The sequence below is a fragment of the Xyrauchen texanus genome, chromosome 10 (assembly GCF_025860055.1).
Source record: "Xyrauchen texanus isolate HMW12.3.18 chromosome 10, RBS_HiC_50CHRs, whole genome shotgun sequence".
Lineage (NCBI taxonomy): Eukaryota > Metazoa > Chordata > Actinopteri > Cypriniformes > Catostomidae > Xyrauchen > Xyrauchen texanus.
Window position 1 is genome coordinate 14,082,200 of NC_068285.1, and position 20,805 is coordinate 14,103,004.

General features: G+C 39.8%; 2 protein-coding genes across 4 annotated transcripts; both read left to right on the forward strand.

The window, feature by feature from the left end:
* The first annotated feature begins 64 nt into the window (after positions 1 to 64).
* Positions 65 to 7,969, forward strand: kifc1 (kinesin family member C1). 3 transcript variants are annotated; one of them, XM_052135723.1, is made up of 17 exons: positions 65 to 189; positions 527 to 556; positions 897 to 980; positions 1,070 to 1,163; positions 1,283 to 1,348; positions 1,452 to 1,487; positions 1,613 to 1,817; positions 1,952 to 2,117; positions 2,289 to 2,456; positions 4,091 to 4,210; positions 4,293 to 4,577; positions 6,044 to 6,208; positions 6,366 to 6,504; positions 6,766 to 6,905; positions 7,021 to 7,094; positions 7,212 to 7,287; positions 7,386 to 7,969. In XM_052135723.1, exons 2-17 carry the CDS (start codon positions 545 to 547, stop codon positions 7,428 to 7,430), a joined length of 1,875 nt encoding a protein of 624 aa, XP_051991683.1. In that variant the 5' UTR covers positions 65 to 189; positions 527 to 544; the 3' UTR covers positions 7,431 to 7,969. The 3 variants fall into 3 exon arrangements, with proteins under 3 accessions (XP_051991683.1, XP_051991685.1, XP_051991684.1); XM_052135725.1 differs by having other exon boundaries at positions 67 to 189; positions 1,283 to 1,336; XM_052135724.1 differs by having other exon boundaries at positions 120 to 235.
* A 1,465-nt stretch (positions 7,970 to 9,434) lies between these two features.
* On the forward strand, positions 9,435 to 20,616 carry zbtb22b (zinc finger and BTB domain containing 22b). Its single transcript, XM_052135722.1, has 4 exons — positions 9,435 to 9,584; positions 12,626 to 12,855; positions 14,483 to 15,358; positions 16,287 to 20,616. Exons 2-4 carry the CDS (start codon positions 12,628 to 12,630, stop codon positions 17,226 to 17,228), a joined length of 2,046 nt encoding a protein of 681 aa, XP_051991682.1. The 5' UTR covers positions 9,435 to 9,584; positions 12,626 to 12,627; the 3' UTR covers positions 17,229 to 20,616.
* The last annotated feature ends 189 nt before the right edge of the window (positions 20,617 to 20,805 follow it).

Here is a 20,805-nt window from a genome sequence, read left to right on the forward strand (position 1 = left end):
ATTGTTTTTTCTCCGCCCATTTAGGCGGGATTGTTCAGTGCTGTGTTTTGATTGGTTCATATCCGACCAATGAGAGGTTAGCGGAAATAGCGACTAAACAGTTTTCAATTTGAAATCCAAACGGCTACGAGAGATCATTGCGTGGGGGAGTGTTCATTTGCTGTCTATTTTTCATTTCCGTATTTAAAGGTTAGTTTCCCCCTATTTTCCTCTTTACATCAACAATGACGTTAATGTAAGTATTTGCTACGTATGTTTATCACATTGATGTCAAGATAAAGTGTTTTGTGCAGATGTCCACGATACTGACGTCAGCTACGATGGAACACTTGAATGTTTTTATATTGCGACTGTTTTGTTTTTTAATATATTAATAAATCTGCTAATCAGCAACTTGGAAATAGTTGATTTGGTTTCGCTCTAAATAGGCACATTTACCTGGCTAGCTAACGTTCATTAATCTTACAATATGTGTTGTGTTATGTCAAAGTGACCATGTTTTGTTTATTTTGGGCTTGACCTCCAGAAAAAGTGTATTGGATCCATGAACAAAGAGGTAAGATTTTGTAATAAATATAAGCCTTTTGGTTCTGTATAGCAAGCTACAGATTGAAGTTCTGTCAAAATCAGCCCAATCTATTTGTTATTGCTGTACACTTACTAGTATATTAATTTCATTGCCATATGAGCAATGAAATGTTAGTTTTGAATGCTTTGATTTGGACTTTATTGCTATATTTGATCACTGATGTTTAGCTAAAAATGTAATTGGTTTTGATTTCATATCTCCAAGTACCCAAATGGTTAATTTATGTCTGCCATCATGCATATCTGCAATGCATGTGTGTTTTAGAAAGTGTATTGTCTTACCTTCAAGCATATTTGTTATTTTTCAGAATACATCATCTCGCCTCCCAGTTATGTCTGGGAAACGGGTGCTCACCTCTAGCATGGATGGGGAGCAACAACAGCCTGCACAGGTGTTGTTTTTAGTAGTTTTTGTACCAGCTGTGTTAATATAACACATGTTTGGGTATATAGTATAAAATATCTTCATTTGTTTTTACAGAAGAAGATGCGCAAGGTGAATGCAGAGCTGCCGAGGTTTAAACCTGCTGCCAGCGTTGCGCCCCCAAGACGACCGGTTGCAATCAATGCTCCTGGTGAGTTGTACTGAAATTTGATATCTTAATATGGCTTTTAAAGGCTATTTGACCTCCATAGAATATGTATCAGGAAGTAGAGCATAGAGTATTCATGTTGTTTCTCTCTCTCTAATCAGTCAAACCTCTTCGTCCAACTGGAGCTGCAACAGTCGCTGTTGCCCCCTCAAGAGGTATTTCCAAAGGTGTCAATTAACTTCATCAATATTATAGCTGCACTAAATCTGATTCTGCCATCAGAGTTTTCTGAATCTAGAAACTTACTATGAAATTTGTCTTTGTGTTTAGGTGACAATAAAAGACCCATTGCAGCGGTTGCTAAAGGTAAGTGGAAAATTAAACTTACTTAATTTGTACAATCACAAGACTTCCTTTATATGCACGATTTGAACATAAGACATTTTAGGTTTTTTAGTTTGTTGATTGTGCTTAAGTGTGTCAACTTTCAGCAACTGCAGGTTCAGGTGTGTCCCGAAGGCCAGGATGGGACCTGAAGGGTAAAGTCAGTGACATGGAGGCCAAAGTCCAAACTTACCAGAGCAAAGTGAAATCTGTAACTCAGGAAAACGACAGTCTAAAAGACTCAATTTCCAACGCCCAAAAGAGAGAAGCTGAAATAAGAGAGGAATGTAATCGTGTCAAAAAGCGTCTCGGGTAAATGAGAAAAAAATTGTCCGAATTAAATCATGCCAGCTTATTCTGTATGGTTGGCAAAGTGTATGTTAAATTTTCTTAGAGAGACTGTGTAATGGACAAATATTAATTTAATATTACTAATTCTGTTTTAGGGACTGTGAAGAGGAGCTGGTAAAGCTGGCTACTGTGAGAGATGACCTGGAGCAAACATCTAAAGAGAGGGATGGTCTTAAGAAAAACCTCAATAAGCTTACTGAGGAACACAAGGTTTTGGAAGGTCTCCGGGATCATTTGGAGTCTGAGCTCCGCAATGTACAGGTATCTATGCCAATGTTGAAAAATGCAAGATCAGAAAAGGCAATCAGGTGAAGTCTAGATGTGTTTACACCTACTCTAGTATTAACATCTGTCTCGGGGGATCTGATCTAAAGTGTACAGCACTAAATACATTTTGTATTTTTTCAAACTGTAATGTTCTGTCTTTCTTAGACTCAACTCTCCATTCAGACATCTGCATTGGGTCGGTGTCAAGACAGTCTGAAGGAGTGTCAGGAAATGGTCCGGAACCTCGAAGAGACAGTGGTCCGTCAACGGGAAGAGCTCCACTTTGGAGAAATGGAGCGAAGGAAACTCCACAACACCATTCAGGAGCTCAAAGTAAGCTGTAGTGAAGGTCTATGTGGATATTTTGGAGGACAATATGAGACTATATTGTACATTTGTTTATGAAGGATCTGTTCCAAAACCTATTGAGCATTTTGAGGCATTTAGGTGTGCACCTCCTAATGTGAAGTCTGCTCTAAAAGTTAGGTATATTAATTTTGCTGCCCCATAAGTTATCTTGTTTTGGCCAAATTATATCGTAGCATCGTATGTATCCTTATCCAGGTATGGGCGGTGATCCCAGAATGCACTGTGAGCTCAGTGGAAAAATAAATCCAAAATGGTGGACTAGGAGAGAGAAATTTGGATTATAAATATACTCCTAATCCATTCAATTTGGAAAAGTGTTGATAAAGTTTAATATCATAGAAAACTGACTATTTCACCCAAAATGTGTGTATGCTATGCGTATTTGTTCATTAGAGGGTCGTGTCTTTCCTCACCTGTGTTGAAATCGGTTGCAAGCAGAGTCTCTCGTGCGCTGTGTGTGTGTGAAGAGCGCCATTTGAAAGATACGCGGAGCTGCCACTTATGTAAATTGTTCCAAATCACTCTCTTGAGGCATCATTTTAGTAAGGATGCTGCCATAGAAGACCGCTGCCTGTGTAGGCAGAAGGCAGCTGACTAAGTTTTGGAACAGACCGTAACCGTATTATCCATGTGTGACATGATTGCAAAGCAACAAGTGATTAAATCGCATCTCTTCCATGTTTGAGGTTCAAGACAAGTTAAGCTTAATCGAAAACATTTGTGGCATAATGTTTATTACCAAAGAAAATATCACTGTTACAGTAAGGCATTTACAGTGAAAGTCAATGGGACCAGTTGATAAATGTTAAAATACAGAAGTCCAGTATAGTATAGCCACAAGATGGAAACATAATACATATTAACATTTTAGTTTAATAAAATCGCTTATTGGGTGTTCCAGTGTTGTGACATTATTTAAACATTTTCTAAAATTGGAAACAACTTTATACTATAAGTTAGAGTGTTTTTTTTATTTTTTTTTATTTAATTACTAAAATAATGTTTGGGTCTTGTGGCTATAGACCTTAGTCATGATAGTGCCATCTTTGATCTTTAATGGTAATGACAATGGGGCTGTGAGGGATAGACTTGCGGCCTCTGCAATGGGCTGTACTGCAGTTTAAAGTGTTTTCTGGATCGTTCCTCGGACAAAACATTGATAAATGATCTGTCCAAGAACATATACACGACAACATGAGTTGTGGAAATCAGATGTGATCTAGCAGCATTATACCATTCGTGCCATTGAAGAGATGGTGAGTCTATCCCTCACAACCTCGTTGTCATTCCCATTAAAATCAAAGATGTTGCTAGCATGTATAAGGTCTATATGGAAGTTTTTGTCCTAAACCACTGTGTCCACAATGAGCAAAAGATATTTTGACAGTCACTTGGTTTCTATTTGTTACATCACACTTGAGTAGCTCCACCCACTATGAAATCTCATTTGTCAAAAATCCCCCTCAACATGGCTGTATATTAAACAACATAAATGGATGTCATACACATTCTGATTGACTATGATCTTATTACTTTGCACGGTTTATTTTTGCTTTCATGGTGGTTGGAATCATTAAAAAAATTTACTCCTTTTATAGGGCAACATCAGAGTCTTTTGTAGAGTCCGCCCACTGCTGACTGGCAATCAGTCTGATATTCTGCATATCCAGTTGCCTGTCCATGACAACAAGGCTCTCACGCTGGCCAAAATGGAAGAGGTAAATGCATCCATTCATGTTCGTGATTTTATTGGCATGTGGTCATGGTTCAGTCTCTGCAATATCACCCTCTCTTTTCTAGTCACACACAGGGCGCACAGCCGACACACAGAAAAGTTATAACTTCAGCTTTGACCGCGTTTTTGGTCCACGGACCACTCAGAGCGAGGTTTTTGAAGAGATTTCCCTGCTAGTCCAATCAGCTCTGGATGGCTACAACGTTTGTTGCTTTGCATATGGTCAAACGGGCAGTGGGAAGACATTCACCATGGAAGGGGGCGAAATGGAGGACTTGTGGGGTGTCATCCCACGTGCCGTCCAGCAAATCTTTAAGTCTGCCAAAGCACTCTGTGAGCAAGGGTGGGAGGTAATGACTAAAAGGAAATGCAAATGTGTTGTGACTAGGGCTGTCAATCGATAAAAATGTATTACATGATATGTTGATTTAATTAATCAATCAGATTAATTGCATATATTAAAGGTTTAGTTCACCAAAAAAGGAAAATTCTTTCAGCATTTGCTCACACTCATGCCATCTCAGATGTGTATGTCATTCATTCTTTTGCATAACACAAATTAAGATTTTTAGAAGAATATCTTGGCTCTGTAGGTCTATATAAAGAAAGTGAGCTGTGGCCAGAACTTTGAAGCTCAAAGGCAAATAAAGGCCCCAATAAAGTAATCCATAAGACTCCAGTGGGTCAATCAATGTCATCTGAAGCAATCCATTCGATTTTGGGTGAGAACAGACCAAAATGATTACAAATTATTCACTATAAATCTTGACTGCAGTCTCATTGGCGATTTGTGATTTTCAAGTTCGATTGCACTTCCTATATCACCATCTAGTGCTCTGCGCATGCCTTAAGCACTTGGAAGTGTAAACTAGTTTGAAATCATGATCGCCTAGAGTTCACAATGGCAAGATGTACAGTGTAAAAGGAATTATACTCTCACCGACCACTTGTACATGCGATTGTATCTAGTGCAATGTATAAAATCATTCAGATACGGGTCAGTAGCTTCAGTTAATCTTCACGTCAACCATCAGATTGGGGAAAATGTGATTTCTACCATGATCATGATTGTTGGTGCCAGACGAGCTGGTTTGAGTATTTCTGTAATTGCTGATCTTCTGGGGTTTTCATGCACAACAGTCTCTAGAGTGTAAAGAGAATGGTGAGGAAAAACAAAACATCCAGTGAGCAGCAGTTCTTTAGAAGGAAACGCCTTGTTGATGAAAGAGGTCAATGGAGAATGGCCAGACTGGTTCGAGCTGACAAAGGCTACGGTAACTCCAATGACCCCTCTGTACGATTGTAGTAAATAGAATAGCATCTCAAAATTCACATGTCGAACCTTGAGGCGAATGGGCTTCAAAAGCAGAAGACCATGTTGGGTTCCACTTCTGTCAGCCAAGAAGAGAAAGCTGAGGCTGCAGTGGGCCCTTCCATCTGTGTACCTCCATTAGAAATCGAAATTCATCAGACCAGGCTTTGTTTTTCCAGTCTTCATCTTTCCAGTTTTGGTAAGCCTGTGCCTACAATGATTTTTCCCCATTCTGATGGTTGATGTGTGAGTAAATGATGAGAGAACTCTCATTTTTGGGTGAACTAACACTTTAATACAAATCTTTGCCTATACAGTTGGAGTTTTGCTTACTACACCCTGCTGAAAACAGGTGATATTAGTTGATTGATGTTAGCACCTAAGTGATTATTGCATTTTTTTAATGTTGTTTTTTAAATATACATCTACTTGGTAAGATTGGCTAAAAAAAATCCTTGTGGCCTCTTTATGGTTTGCTAATAGACCTGTTTTGAAATTTTATAGTACACCTTCACTGCCAGCTTCGTGGAGATCTACAACGAGACCCTTCAAGATCTTCTGTATACGGGAAAACCGAACAAGAGACTTGAGCATGAAATCAGGAAGGTCTCCAACACCGAGATCACAGTCACCAACCTGACCTACCAAAAAGTCAACAATGAGGATGAGGTTGTTTATTTAAAGTACTGATCCACCAAACATAATTATGTTTGTGGGCTGCTAAATCTTCAATTCGAAATGAGACATAGTTTTGTAGTCTGTTATACAAAATGAAATGTTCTTCCGGTTTTTTAACTTGTCTCTGATTTGATTCCCCATGTTTTAGGTACACAACTTGATCAGGTTGGCAAACCAAAACCGGTCCACTGCCCGCACCTGCATGAATGATCACTCCTCACGTTCTCACTCTGTGTTCCAGCTAGACATAGAAGGAGAGAACTCTGATAGAGACACCAAATGCAAGTGTAAGTATCAAGTAATGCTAACTGCATTGAGTTGTGAGTTTGTCCATGCTTTCAAAGCCAGATATTTATTTGCGAAGAAGTAATTGTCATTACTTTTAACACAGATACTGTAAGTGAGAATTGTATATTGTGTATATATTTGTCTAGAACCTTTCAGGAAGAAAAGCGTTTGATTTGTAAAATCAAGAAAGTAGAACAAAATCCAAATGGGGCCAATATAATGACCTGGTTTCTGTCATCTTATGCCCGATTGCTTTCCAGCTATACTGAGTCTAGTGGACTTGGCTGGCAGTGAAAGAGTGCAAAAGAGTCAGTCACAAGGAGAACGCTTCAAGGAAATGACTGCCATTAATTCTTCCCTCACCAACCTGGGAATTGTGATTGCTGCTCTGGCCAACAAGGTACACTAAAGTAATAAATATAGTTGTGATATTAAATTGATCATTAAGTAAAAGTTGCCTTCAGCTGCAAGGATTGTTGGATTTTACCCGCTCACATTCTCTCAACCTTTTATAGGACAGCTTTGTTCCCTACCGTAACTCCAAGCTCACCTACCTCCTCCAGAACTGCCTTGGAGGCAACAGCAAAACGTAAGCTTTGATATGGCCGTTACAATTACATTTCATTTGGGATTTGTGTTGAATAGATTTATTTCTTTGTAGTGTTCTGTTTAAGGAATTTATGACATTCTTTTTCCTTTTTTGTAGTTTGATGTTTGTAAATATTTCCCCTGAGGAAGAGAGCTTCAGTGAGTCCCTGAATTCTCTTCGCTTTGCAAGCAAGGTCCGTGATCATGTACAAGTTTGTATTTCAGTAGAATGTAGATTGAGTTTGTCTTTGATCTTTAACACTGTTTATAACTCATGGTGTTACTGTTGTAGGTGAACGACTGTGTCATCGGAACAGCCTCCGCTAATCGGAAGTAGCTTGGCCATACATTTCCATATTACCCTGTTGTGATTTTTAAATGTCTGTGTGTGTTCTTTTTGTTTGTTGTTTTTATCCCCCTCATTTATTCTATATTTAACGACATCCCCCCTGTCTGTCTTTCGGTGTACTTTTACATTTCTTTGATACATTTTAATGTGCAGTCTGGCAATCTTTTTAGATTTCTGATTTGCAGACAATTTATCAATGTTCATCTGCCATCAAATGCATATTGTACTTAAACTTGTAAGAAAACGTTAATAAATTCTCCATTTCGGCGTGTAATGCAGAAGTGAGCATGATTATGATGCCAAGTTGACAAAGTTTAATCATAATTTTTTTTTTTCTTTGCTAAGGATGTTTTTTTTTGTTTTGTTTTTTTTTACACGTTAGTAAAATTAATTTAGGCTGTAAAAGTTTTAGCTATGGAAATGTGTTTTTCTATTACAAATTTTTTAAATGGAAACCACATTTTGTCAAAATGCAAAAGTTACTATAAAATAGGTACATTGGTATTAGCCACTGTTATCAAAAGGAATAAAATGACAGAATATGCTTGGGGGGGCCTCAGACTTTCATTCATTATTTCTCTTGACAAAGCTGGTAAGAGTGAATTTTTTTTTTTTTTTATTGTTTTTTTTTAGTTGCTGTGATTGGTCACGATTCAATTTAAAGGAATATTCTGGGTTAAAGTTAATTTTAATCTGTTGCATAATGTTGATAACCACACATCCATTTTGACTTGTCCCTCAAAAAAAAGCAAAAATCTGTTACATTGAGGCACTTACAATGGAAGTAAATGGGGCCAATTTCTGGAGGGTTTTAAGGCAAACATTTGAAGATTAAGATTTTTTAAAAGAACTTATAATTCTTCATTTTAAAAAATGTATCACTTTTATGGTCATTTCAGGGTTTATGGCATTCTGTCATCAGGGTAACAAAGTTGTAAACTGGATAATTTGACAAAGATTAGCAAGCAATTATTAGTTTTGAATAAAAGTGAGTATTTTAAAGTTTATGGGTTGGCCCCATTCTTTCATTGTAGGTGCATCACTGTAACGTTTTTTGCTGTTAAACCTTGTGCGTCATTGAAAGAAAAAAAGATTATCACAGTCTGGGATATGTCAATGATTAGCAACAACACTCATTTTGATGCTAGTTTTGTTTTGTGCAGTGTCTGATGTAAAAATAAATTAATTCCAGACCTGAGGACAAATGTCCCTGTAAAAAAAAAAAAAACTGCCATAAAAATATTGAATACTAATATTATTTTCCACCTTCACTGACTTAGATTTGCTTTTTTACCAACATCAGTCCTGATCCCTGCTACCAAATATTAATTTACAGCATTTTTGACCCTTTAAATACCAGTTTGTTTACATAATAAAACACACTCTGACATCCGGTCATCTGGTGGAAAATACGAATAAAAACTTTAAAGCCAAGGCTCGGGAATGAAAGCACAATATAGAGTTCTTGATGTAATGCTTTAATAGCACTGGGATCAAATATTGCGGTTTGAATGGGGACATTTTTGTCCTTACGGTCCTGAGTGTAACTATTTTGCGTGTACAGTGTATTATAGATGTATTTTAAGAACTGAGGTTGAAAGATCAAAATTCTCCCCAAAACAAACACCTTTGACAAAATGTATGCCGCTGGCTTTAACACAGCCACAATGATCGAGACTAAAGACAAAACTGTCCCGAAGGTCGCACAAGAGTTAAATATTCCTAAAGTTTGACAAATCATTTTTAGAAGTACAAATATTCTATAAATGCGAAGACATAACGGCATACATGAAAGTAATAAAAGAGTTTAAAATGCACATTTTGGCGGAAATTATGCTTCCATTGTAAATGTCTATAGGCGTCACAAACCAATTTTATAGTTCTGGGATTCTAAAACGGAACGTGTTGTCATGACAACAGTGAATCAACTCGCCCCAGTGTTCGCTTCCGGGTTTTTTTGGTCGGCCAAGTCTAGTGCGGCTGTCTGGGATTTCTTAAAGGTAAAACCATCGGTTCTTCTGCAGACTCGAACCCTGCTCTGATGACAGTCCACCATTAGTCTCGGCATTCCCGAACAGTGGGAAAGATCGAATGATCATTATGAAAATCCTCTATTAGTGCCTGACGGAAATACTTCAATAGGTAAGATATTTTCCTCGATAAAAAGGGGCAATCCGCTTCCATGTTTTAAAGGCCATACATTGTGTGGATCCGTTTCGCAGCGGCTGGCTAAAGTAAATAATCCGGAACCTCTTTATTGAAATATAAATTCGCGGCGACGCGTGACGCATAGCGTTCGAAATCATCCCGAATGAATTTGTTTAGCGGCAAATTTATTCTTAATTGACGCTAATGTTGCGCTTCTGAACGCCACGGGTTGTTTATTTATCAAACACCAATGCGACTTTCCCGGATAATCACATATTTATGACATTTTCACTGGTGTACGCTTCAGGTTTGAACGAATAACACGTTTAACTGTGTTATATAGTCAAGATAATTGCCATTATTAGACAACTAACCCTACTTAAGTCAATAAAGTGGCTTTCACTGTGCATTGGCTGGTCAATGCCCTCTTGTTCTTTGGACCAGGCAATTTGATTGTAAATTATTGTAATATTATCATCCTCGCATTGGAAAACCAATGTGTGTTAACCATACATGCTCTTTGCACTAAGTGCAGATGCTATTTAAACTAGATGTAAATAGCAAAAAAAGCATCTTCTTTGTGCTCAGTGCAAATAGTGTTAGGTGCTATTTACACAAAGAGTAAATGGTAGGTAGATGCTATGTGGGACACAGGGCATAAAGTGGCACTTTTTGCACCTCTGTTTAAATGCTAACTTGCAGTATATGGGCATCACTGCAGCATGTTATTTAGAGTCCCACAGACACCCTGCTCCTCTCGCCCTAATCCTAGTACTAACCTTCCCTTACAAAAATGAACAGTGGTTTTACTACAATAACCATAGTATTACCGTTGTATTTTGTAGTGAAATCATAGCAACCATAAAATGAACCGTGGTCATAGTTACTACAACAGAACTATAGTAAAACCATGCTTACTAAAATAACACCATATCACTGTAGTAACAACATGGTTAATTGCATCAAAACTAGATTCCGCCAAAAGACTCGATTACTATAGTAAAACCATGGTTAACTTTCGAAAGGGTTAGTTTCCTGAGACTTTTGCAAAAGATGCTAAACAGATTGGGCAGAAGAGTTGAGAATTTGGGTCCGATGCAAAAACATATCCACACCACACAACTGCAGCGATACTATTGTGGCAGTTTATGATAAATATTTGTTTCCAAAGGGATGTGCATGAGTAATCGAGTACTCGTTCTGAACCAGCAAGTCGAATGTTAATCGAATATACAGTGCATCTGGAAAGTATTCACAGCGCTTCACTTTTTCCACATTTTGTTATGTTACAGCCTTATTCCAATATTGATTAAATTCATTATTTTCCACAACATTCTACAAACAATACCCCATAATGACAATGTGAAAGAAGCTTGTTTGAAATCTTTGCAAATTTATTCAAATCACATATACACAAGTATTCACAGCCTTTGTCATTACACTCTAAATTGAGCTCAGGTGCATCCTGTTTCCACTGATCATCCTTGAGATGTTTCTACAACTTGATTTGAGTCAGTTGATTGTGGTATTTTATGGTAAATTCAGTTGATTGGATATGATTTGGAAAGGCACACCCCTGTCTATATAAGGTCCCACAGTTAACAGTGCATGTCAGAGCACAAACCAAGCCATGAAGTCCAAGGAATTGTCTGTGGACCTCCAAGACAGGATTGTATCGAGGCACAGATCTGGGGAAGGGTACAGAAAAATTTCTGCCGCATTGAAGGTCCCAATGAGCACAGTGGCCTCCATCATCCGTAAATGGAAGTAGTTTGGAACCACCGGGTCTCTTACTAGAGCTGACCACCCGGCCAAACTGAGCGATTGGGGGAGAAGGGCCTTAGTCAGGGAGGTGACCAAGAACCCGATGGTCACTCTGACAGAGCTCCACGTTTCTCTGTGGAGAGAGGAGAAACTTCCAGAAGAACAACCATCTCTGCAGCACTCCACCAATCAGGCCTGTATGGTAGAGTGGGCAGACGGAAGCCACTCCTCCAGCTCACCTGGAGTTTGCTAAAAGGCACCTGAAGGACTCTCAGACCATGAGAAACAAAATTATCTGGTCTGACGAAACAAATATTGAACTCTTTGGCCTGAATAGCAAGTGTCGTGTCTGGAGGAAACCAGGCACCGCTCATCACCTGGCCAATACCATCTCTACAGTGAAGCATGGTGGTGGCAGCATCATGCTGTGGGGATGTTTTCAGTGGCAGGAACTGGGAGACTAGTCAGGATCGAGGGAAAGATGAATGCAGCAATGTACAGAGACATCCTTGATGAAAACCTGCTCCAGAGTGCTCTGGACCTCGGACTGGGGCGAAGGACAATGACCCTAAGCACACAGCCAAGATAACAAAGGAGTGGCTATGGGACAACTCTGTGAATGTCCTTGAGTGGCCCAGCCAGAGCCCAGACTTGAACCTGATTGAACATCTCTGGAGAGATCTGAAAATGGCTGTGCACTGATGCGCCCCATCCAACCTGATGGAGCTTGAGAGGTCTTGCAAGAAGAATGGGAGAAACTGCCCAAAAATAGGTGTGCCAAGCTGGTAGCATCATACACAAAAAGACTTGAGGATGTAAAAGGTACTTCAACAAAGTATTGAGCAATGGCTGTGAATGATGTGTCTTTTTTTGGAGTCATGCAAACCAACAGATGAGGCTCTGCTTTTATGGTGGGAAAAAATGCTAAGCAGTTCGAGAAACTCTGAACAGTGACAAAGCATTTTATTAAAGGCCAACTTTCTGACTTATGGTGTGCAATGCTATTGTGGCAGTTTGTCGTCAACGTATGTGCTTCCTCTGGGCTATTGGGATGCAAATAGCCGCACTATTTGTTAGGTGCCATTTACACCCAAGCGCAAATAGTTGATCCATTAAAGTAAATGTGCAGTAGCTAGCACACCTTTATATCCACAATCTGATATAGTTAGTAAAAATGCCTAATAGCAAACAATATGAACATGATCACCCCAAATACTCTGTGATGCATCAAAATAAACAAAACAAGCTAATTTGTAACTTATCTTTTGCAGGAATGCAGTCGGCCACAGCAGACCAAGGTTATGGTGACTCGGCGGGTTCTCCCACCAGTGGTTCAGTGGTGCAGGTGTGCTTCCCCAGCGTGCAGACCTCAGTGCTGGACAGCCTGAATCAACAGCGGGAGGAAGGCCATCTCTGTGACCTCTCCATCCATGTTCAGGGCCAGGTGTTTAAGGCCCACCGATGTGTGCTGGCTGCTTCATCACCTTACTTTCATGACCAGGTATGTCCTTCCTTCAAAAGAATATTCCAAGTTTACTCAATGTTGACCACAAAAATTATTTAGACGTGTCCCTATTTTTCTTCAAATAAAAGCAAAAAGTTTGGTTCCAGTGAGGCACTTACAATGGAACTGAATGGGGCCAATCTATAAATATTAAAATACTCACTGTAATAAAAGTATAGCCACAAGACCAGGGCTGGACTGGGAAGAGAAATCGGCCCGGGATTTTACATGGCAACTGGCCCAAAAGTTGAGCCAAATGTTGTCGGGCGGGGGTTCGCTGGCCTTTTCTGCATATCGAGGCGCCGTTTTGTGGTCTGTTCTGCATAATGTGGCGGCTCATTTGAGCTTATCACGGCCCGTTTCGTGGCCTACCCACCAGCCCGCTTGGTTCTCCCGATGCCCAGTCCACCACTGATCGGCCCCAAAGTGCGCCAGCCCTTCTGGATTACCAGTCCAGCCCTGCAGAAAACGTAAACAATATGCATTTTTTACATGATTTTAGTGTGATAAAATCACTCACAAACCTTTTCTGTGTAAAGTTGGATCTAATTTTACAACTGCCACAACAGCCTGTGGGGCAGGGGCGCCTTCATGGCGGCTGCCATTTTAGAATCACATAACCAGCTGAATACTACTCACTAAATCTCAGTAACTGTCTTGTTATTGGACACTTTCACTTCTGGATTAAATTAATCTACTACAATGTAACTGAAAACTGTTGACTCCACACCACTAGGTGTCACTGTAAGTAACAAAAAAGGAAAAGGGAAAAAAAGAGGGATAAGTCAAAATTATGTTTGTGGTAATCAACATTATGCTACAAATCCTATCGATTTAGCTTTACTAAATCAAACCAGAAAATTCCTTTAAGATTGTTAACAATAATGTAAACAGAACAGTTTTTTTTTTTAATCCCTTTTCTCCCAATTTTGAATGCCCAATTCCCACAACTTAGTAGGTACTCGCCTCAATCCGGGTTGTGGAGGACAAGTCTCTGTTGCCTCCGCTGCTGAACCCGCAATCCGCGCATCTTATCATGTTCTTGTTCACATTGTGCATGACTCTACTCTCCGTGATCCATGCACAACTTTCCATGCACCCCATTGAGAGCGAAAACAACTAATTGCGACCAAGAGGAGGTTACCCCATGTGACTCTACCCTCCCTAGCAACCGGGCCAATTTGGTTGCTTTGGAGACCTGGCTGGAGTCACTCACGCACACCCTGAATTCGAACTCACGACTCCAGGGGTGGTAGTCAGCATCAATACTTGCTGCGTTACCCAGGCTCCCAACAAACTGAACTGTTCTTAATATTTCTACAACATACTCACTAAGTTACCATGAACAACTTTGACTGAATAAGTATGTACTCTACAAAACATTAGGTTATGACATTTATTTACCTTGGAGCAAATGTAGGTGTTCCCAATGATTTTCTTTTGGGAATGGGGCTGACACATTGTTTAATCAATAACATGCACTTCTCTGGGTTTATTTTAAGATTGGCAAAACGATGTATAAAACACAAATCAAAATCTTCTTCACAAGTTGTATTAAAAGTACATTTAAATTGGTCATAACATTATTTTTAGCCATATCACAGTCTTTGTTTCTGCACGCAAGGTGCTGCTGAAGAACATGTCCACTGTCACCATCCCGGCCGTCATGGACCCCCTGGCCTTTGAGAGTGTCCTCAGTTGTGCTTACACTGGCCAGCTGCGAATGCTTCGTGAAGACATTGTGAACTACCTCACCGTTGGCAGTGTGCTTCAGATGTGGCACATTGTGGACAAATGCACTGAGCTTCTCAAAGAAGGCAGAGGAGGTCCGAGCGGACCTCAGGGAGTAGGAGCAAAGGAGAATGAGAGGCACAGCGGTTGTCCCAACAAGATTGCCCAAGCAGACAGAGTAGACACCCCTTCTACACCTCAACCTCCAAGCCGGCCTTCCTTGGGTGAGAGCCAGTCTCCCAGCAGCACCAATTACTTCAGTCCTAGAGAAGCAAACTTTGGAGGGGGCATGGCGACAACAGGAGCAGTAGGAGAGGATGCCGTACACTCCACTCCAACCTACTGTACCCCTTCTGGTGGGGAGGAGGGTTTTATGATGGAAGAGGATGAAGATGACGATGAGCTTTTGTTTCCCAGGAAAAGAGAAAGAGGAGGAGGCAGTAAGCGGAAGAACACAACCTCCGTCTCTGATCAAGAGGTTGGGGTGAGCGACAGTTTTGGAGTTTCATCTTATCAAGATGGAGATTCCTCACCACCCCAAAAGCGTCCCTCATATAGTCAGCCGAGCATTATGCCAAGGAAACAGTGGGTCGTCGTTAAAACGGAGCACTCGAGAGATGACGATCTGATTGTGGTGTCCGGGGAGGAAGGAGGAGAAGATGAAGAGGAAAGAGAGATGGAGAAGGTAAGGGAGAGAGGCAAGACATTCAACATCTCCAATGTTAGGACCCTCTCTGGACTTCGAGAAGAGACTGAATCGGAGGCACAGGTGAGTCACTAGGTTTCCAAAAATTTGATATCCTTAACCCTGTCCACTCTTTTCACTATAGTGAAAGTGAAAGAGAAAGAGAATTGGGGCTGTCAAACTTTATATATAGTAGTTGTAGAAAAGTAGAATAGCAGCAATGTCCGAATCGTGAACGAATCATTCTTTTTAGTCAGATCTTCTCCAATAATCCCATTGATCTAGTTCATAACACTGCTTTTTTTAAAGAATCAAACTGAGTCGGTCCTCAAGTTTAACACGATGACCTGGCCTTTCTTTCTTCTAAATAAGAAAATGATATGTAGGTCTGGGTATCTATACAAATGATTAAATTCGTGTTAATCAGCCTAGAGCAGTGGGTGGTTTTCTTGTTACCATTGATTGATAGATTTAAGTCCCGGTCACACTACTCTTTGCGCTCCATTTTTTTCCTCACTGTTTATGTTCACAATAGACATAAATGAATGTTAACATTTATACATCACAAAGACAACCATTTTTACAGAATATCGATGTGTTTTTATAGAGTTTGACTAATAGTGGATTTTGCCAAAACCGATAACTGAGGTAGTGGAAAGGCTGATATCTCATTAATTGGCCAATTGATTTACATTTATGCATTTGGCAGACACTTTTATCCAAAGCGACTTACAGTGCCCTTATTACAGGGACAATCCTCCCAGGGCAACCTGGAGTTAAGTGCCTTACTCAAGGACACAATGGTGGTGGCTGTGGGGATCGAACCAGCGACCTTCTGATTACCAGTTATGTGGTTTAGACCACTACACCACCACCATGATCTTGTGATAATTTCTAAGCATCAATTTCTGAATTATTTGTTAATCATTCAGAAATTGTCATACAGGTTTGAAACAATATGAGAGTTTTAACTTAAACTTTTTAATTGAAGTTTTTTTATTTCCTATTGTAGGTTGACTATTGCCAGTCCTCGGAAGACTACCTCAAGTTTGAGAGGGGTTTGACAGACCAGACGTCCTCTCAACACCCTCCAGAGAATCCTGTTCAGTATACCAGCAGGGCCGTTTCCACCTTACTTGGTTCAGTCCAGTCCATGGCTTCGAGAGCTCAGATTTACCCTCTGGATATGCAAGGAAACCAGATTTTGTACAATCAGGCTGCCCTAGAATCTACATCACCAATAGGGCTTGCAGGTGGTATGTCTGGTGTTTCCTTAAAAGGAAGCCTGGAGCACGGAGCTGTCCATTTCCCTGCCCAAGGGGCTCTGAGTAGTGGGATAGATGGATTAGATGGTGGGGCTGGTGGTTCCGGTAAGGCCTTCATGTGTCATTGTGGGAAAACGTTTTCGCACAAGAGCATGCGGGACCGCCACATCAACATGCACCTGGACCTTCGGCCCTTCAACTGCCCCATCTGTGCCAAGAAGTTCAAGATGAAGCATCACCTAACGGAACACATGAAGACCCACACTGGTCTGAAACCCTACGACTGCCATGGCTGCGGGAAGAAGTTCATGTGGCGCGACAGCTTCATGAGGCATCGCTCGCACTGTGAGAGACGCAACAGGGGCGCTGGTAGTTCCAACAGGAGAGTGGGGTCAGAAGGGTCCATCATTTCTCCACCACATCACATGAAGCTCCATCCCTCAGGCAGTGAGTCCAGTCAAGGTAGTGTTGGCACACAAAGTGGGATCCCTGTTATTTCTCCACAGCATTCGATTAGCAACAGTGGGGTTTCTTGTCTCAATATGGGAGCACCTGGTCCTCTTCTTGGAATCAGCTCTCAGACTGGGGTGCACGGCCGTAGTTCTGGAATTTTGGGGATGAGTGGCAGCCATAGCGGCTGTGTGGAGGAAGTCTGTGAAGATAATGTTGATGAAAGCAGTGTCACATAGGCTGTTAAAGGGATGTATGCCTAGGTACAAGTTAAGCTCAATGGACAGCATTTGTGGCATAATGTTGGTTACCACAAAAATAATTCAGAGGCAACAAAAAAGAAGCAAAAGGTTATAGTAAGGCACTTTCAATGGAAAGGAGAAATGAAAAATGGTATGGGCACAAGATATTATACGCGTACAAATCATTTTAGTGTGATAAATCAGGGATTACCAACGTTGCAGTGTTTACCAGATCACAAGGTTTGTTAATATGTTGTCATGGCAATGAGTTGTATTGTTATATAAATGATATTGTATATAACTTTACACAGAGAAGGTTTGTAATCGATTTTATTGCACTAAAACCATGTTAACACAAATAATGTTAGTTTCTTTTGGCCATACCTTGGAAACAGTGAACATTATAACATTTATCGACTGGCCCCATTCACTTCCATTGTATGTGCCTCACTTTAACTGCATGAGGGACTAGTTGGAGTTATTTTTGTGGTAGGAAACATTAGTGTTGTCAAAAGTACTAAAATAAAAAAGATGTTGCGATACCAGTGTTTGTGCAGTAGCGGTAGTACAGGTGGAGAGGTGGTGGCGTAGTGGGCTAAAGCCCTTAACTGTTAAGCCAAAGGTTGTCGGTTCGATCCCAACAGCCACCACCACTGTGTCCTTGAGCAAGGCACTTAACTCCGGGTTGCTCCGGGAGGATTGTCCCTGTAATAAGGTCTCTGTAAGTCGCTTTGGATAAAAAGCGTCTGCCGAATACATAAATGTAAATAAAAGTACAGAGCACCAACTTAAAAACACATCCGCTTTTAAATGCTCATTAAATTTGAGCGTGTGCTCTGTTACACCTTTTACACTGAAATGCACAATTAATCAATTTAAAATTGTGATATGTCCTAGTGTTATTATTAAACCGCAAAATGCTGCAATCTTGGTCTGCATTCGAGCTGCATGAGCTTTAAGTACGTGAAGCAGACTGCTCATACACTGGGAACATCACTGACATTGAGAACCATTGCAGTGAATGAGAATAAAAAAAAGAGCACGCATCCTCTGTGAAGCACATGTATACTATATATTTGTTTCATTAAATTACAGCATTTGCGCTTTAACGATCGAACTGTGCCATGTAGCGAACCGTTTATCCATCATAAGAAGGAAGTGAAGCTTCCATCAAACCACACGTCAAAATAAAAACATGAGTGAAATTTACTTTTTTATTTAAATTGAAATTTCACTTTAAATAGGCTAAAGTAATGTGTTCAATAGCACATTACCATATTAGCATATATTTGCGGCGGTATCGAAACCGTGAAATTTCACTGGTATCTGTACCAACTACTGAAATGTTGGTATTGTGACAACACTAGTTAACATTATGCCACAAATGCTATCCATTGAGCCTAACTTTTATTGAACCTGGAATATTCCTTAAAGCTACAGCGTTTCAGTCTAAGACCACCACCTCTTCAAAACAAGGACACTCTTGTGACTTTTATCAGTTTCAAAGGGACCACATGCCCATTTGTTTGATCCTTTACCTCGTCTCATGTGGTGTGTTTGGAAATAATAACAATTACCAAGTGCCCATTGCTAGCTCACCTCTGTTTGTTATTCTTAAAGATCTTTAAAATCAGTGAAACCTCATTCTTGCCAGGAATAAGGTCAATCAATGTCACATACAAGCTGCCTCACTAGCACAGGACATTTGTTCACTGTCGCTCTAAAGTGCCATACCGTTAATGTACGATTTTGATGTACAGTGTACATTACACTAACTCATCTAGTCCGCCCTTGATGTGGAGTTTTATAGCAATCACATGACTATATATACACAGTATATTCCCCCTTGAAAGTTAATGTATTGATTTTATAAAGGGATAGTTCAACCAAAAATGACAATAATGTCATCAATGAATTACTGTCATGTTTAAAACCCCCTAAAACTTGTAAATGCTTTTAACCCCATGTGCTTTTGAGTTCCACAGAAGACAGAAAGTCATAGTCAGGTTTAGAACAGCATGATTGTAAATTAACAGTGACTAAATTTTTATATTTGTGTGAACTATCCTTTTAAATAACAGGTATGTAGCTTCCTCTGCACATTTGAGTCTCCATTGCTTGGATGCAGAGCAGTGCAGGGTTTTGTTGGTGGTTGGATTGCGGAGTTAATCAACTAATGGTCCGTTTTAACATTTCTCTGTATGTACTTTTACATAACTATCAGGAGAGTTGCTTGGAGCCATGGAAGGACATGTGAGTTGTAGGATCTTCACACAATAGACACAAGATTAATGAAAACAGACCCGGTCAAGACGAGTTTAGATCCTCAACACAAGCCCCTAGCATCCAACTCATCCAATGTAGCCTACAGCTTACCAGTCGCGATAGTTTACAGAAGTTTTCCTTCCATGAAGGCTGCCGAGAAATCATTTGCCATGTTTTTATAAAGGTAACGAATAGATCGAAAGCTTGAATAAAGTATACAAATGGCAAGTGAAATTGGAGTGAATGTGTGGAACTGAGTTAGCTGCCAGTTAAAGGGATAATTCATAGAAACAATGTATTTGTTTCATTTTTGGGTAGATGCAGCATCACGCAAGAACAGAAGTTCTCGGTTACCAGTGTTATTGTAAAAATAGGCTATTTACAGTCAGTCATGGTTAATTTATTTTAATTTAAGCGATAGTGTTAAATTAGGGAATTATTGAGAAAAAGCAAGTATTAATCGACTGGTCATGATCTCATACATTTTCGACCTGAGCCATTTTTTTTTTCTCTAAAACTTTAAACATATCTTTTCGTTTTTCTTTAAAAGTTTCGCAATTAGCAAAAATATCTCTTGAGTGCACCTTTAAGTGATCTGTAGATGTACTGATGCATAAATGCAGTGATGCATTGCTGAATTGTATTATGGATGAATATGTTGACTATAAAAACCAGATACCTCAAACTTTAACGCAAATATTCAGTATCTTAGCAGAAATAAACGGGCATCTGAAGAGTGTGGACCAGAATGAATCGCGCACATTCCTTGGACTTCAATATCAAACGTATTTTAGTTTATTGAGAAAAGCTGAAGTGAGCAAAGTGCTGTTAAGAACATGTAAAATATTATTTAATATTTTCATGACCAGCTGGTAAAAGCATCAATGCTTGCTTATGGAGTAATCTGGTTAGACATATCTGTATTTTGTACTGCTAGAAATTACAACTGTTGTGATGAATCTGATCTTCTAGAGAACATGTTAACTGAAGTACACAAACTATTGTGTAAATATGTGACAGGCAGTAACAAAATAAGCAGATTTCCTGTTGTCTGATATCAGTGGAGTACATCAATGATTTCATAAGATTCTTCATTTCAAATAAGAAATAAAGTGACTCGTGAACACATTTTTACTCATTCGTGTCTTATTATTGGTTATATTAATCAGTTTTTCCAATCCACTCCCACTCCCACACTTGTCCCATATTGAGAAGGGATTGTTTTCAGTGACAGTTTTGTTTGTTTGTTTAATAAAAAGGGTTAGGATGTTTTAAAAATGAGCGTTTTGAAGTACGATTTTAACCCATT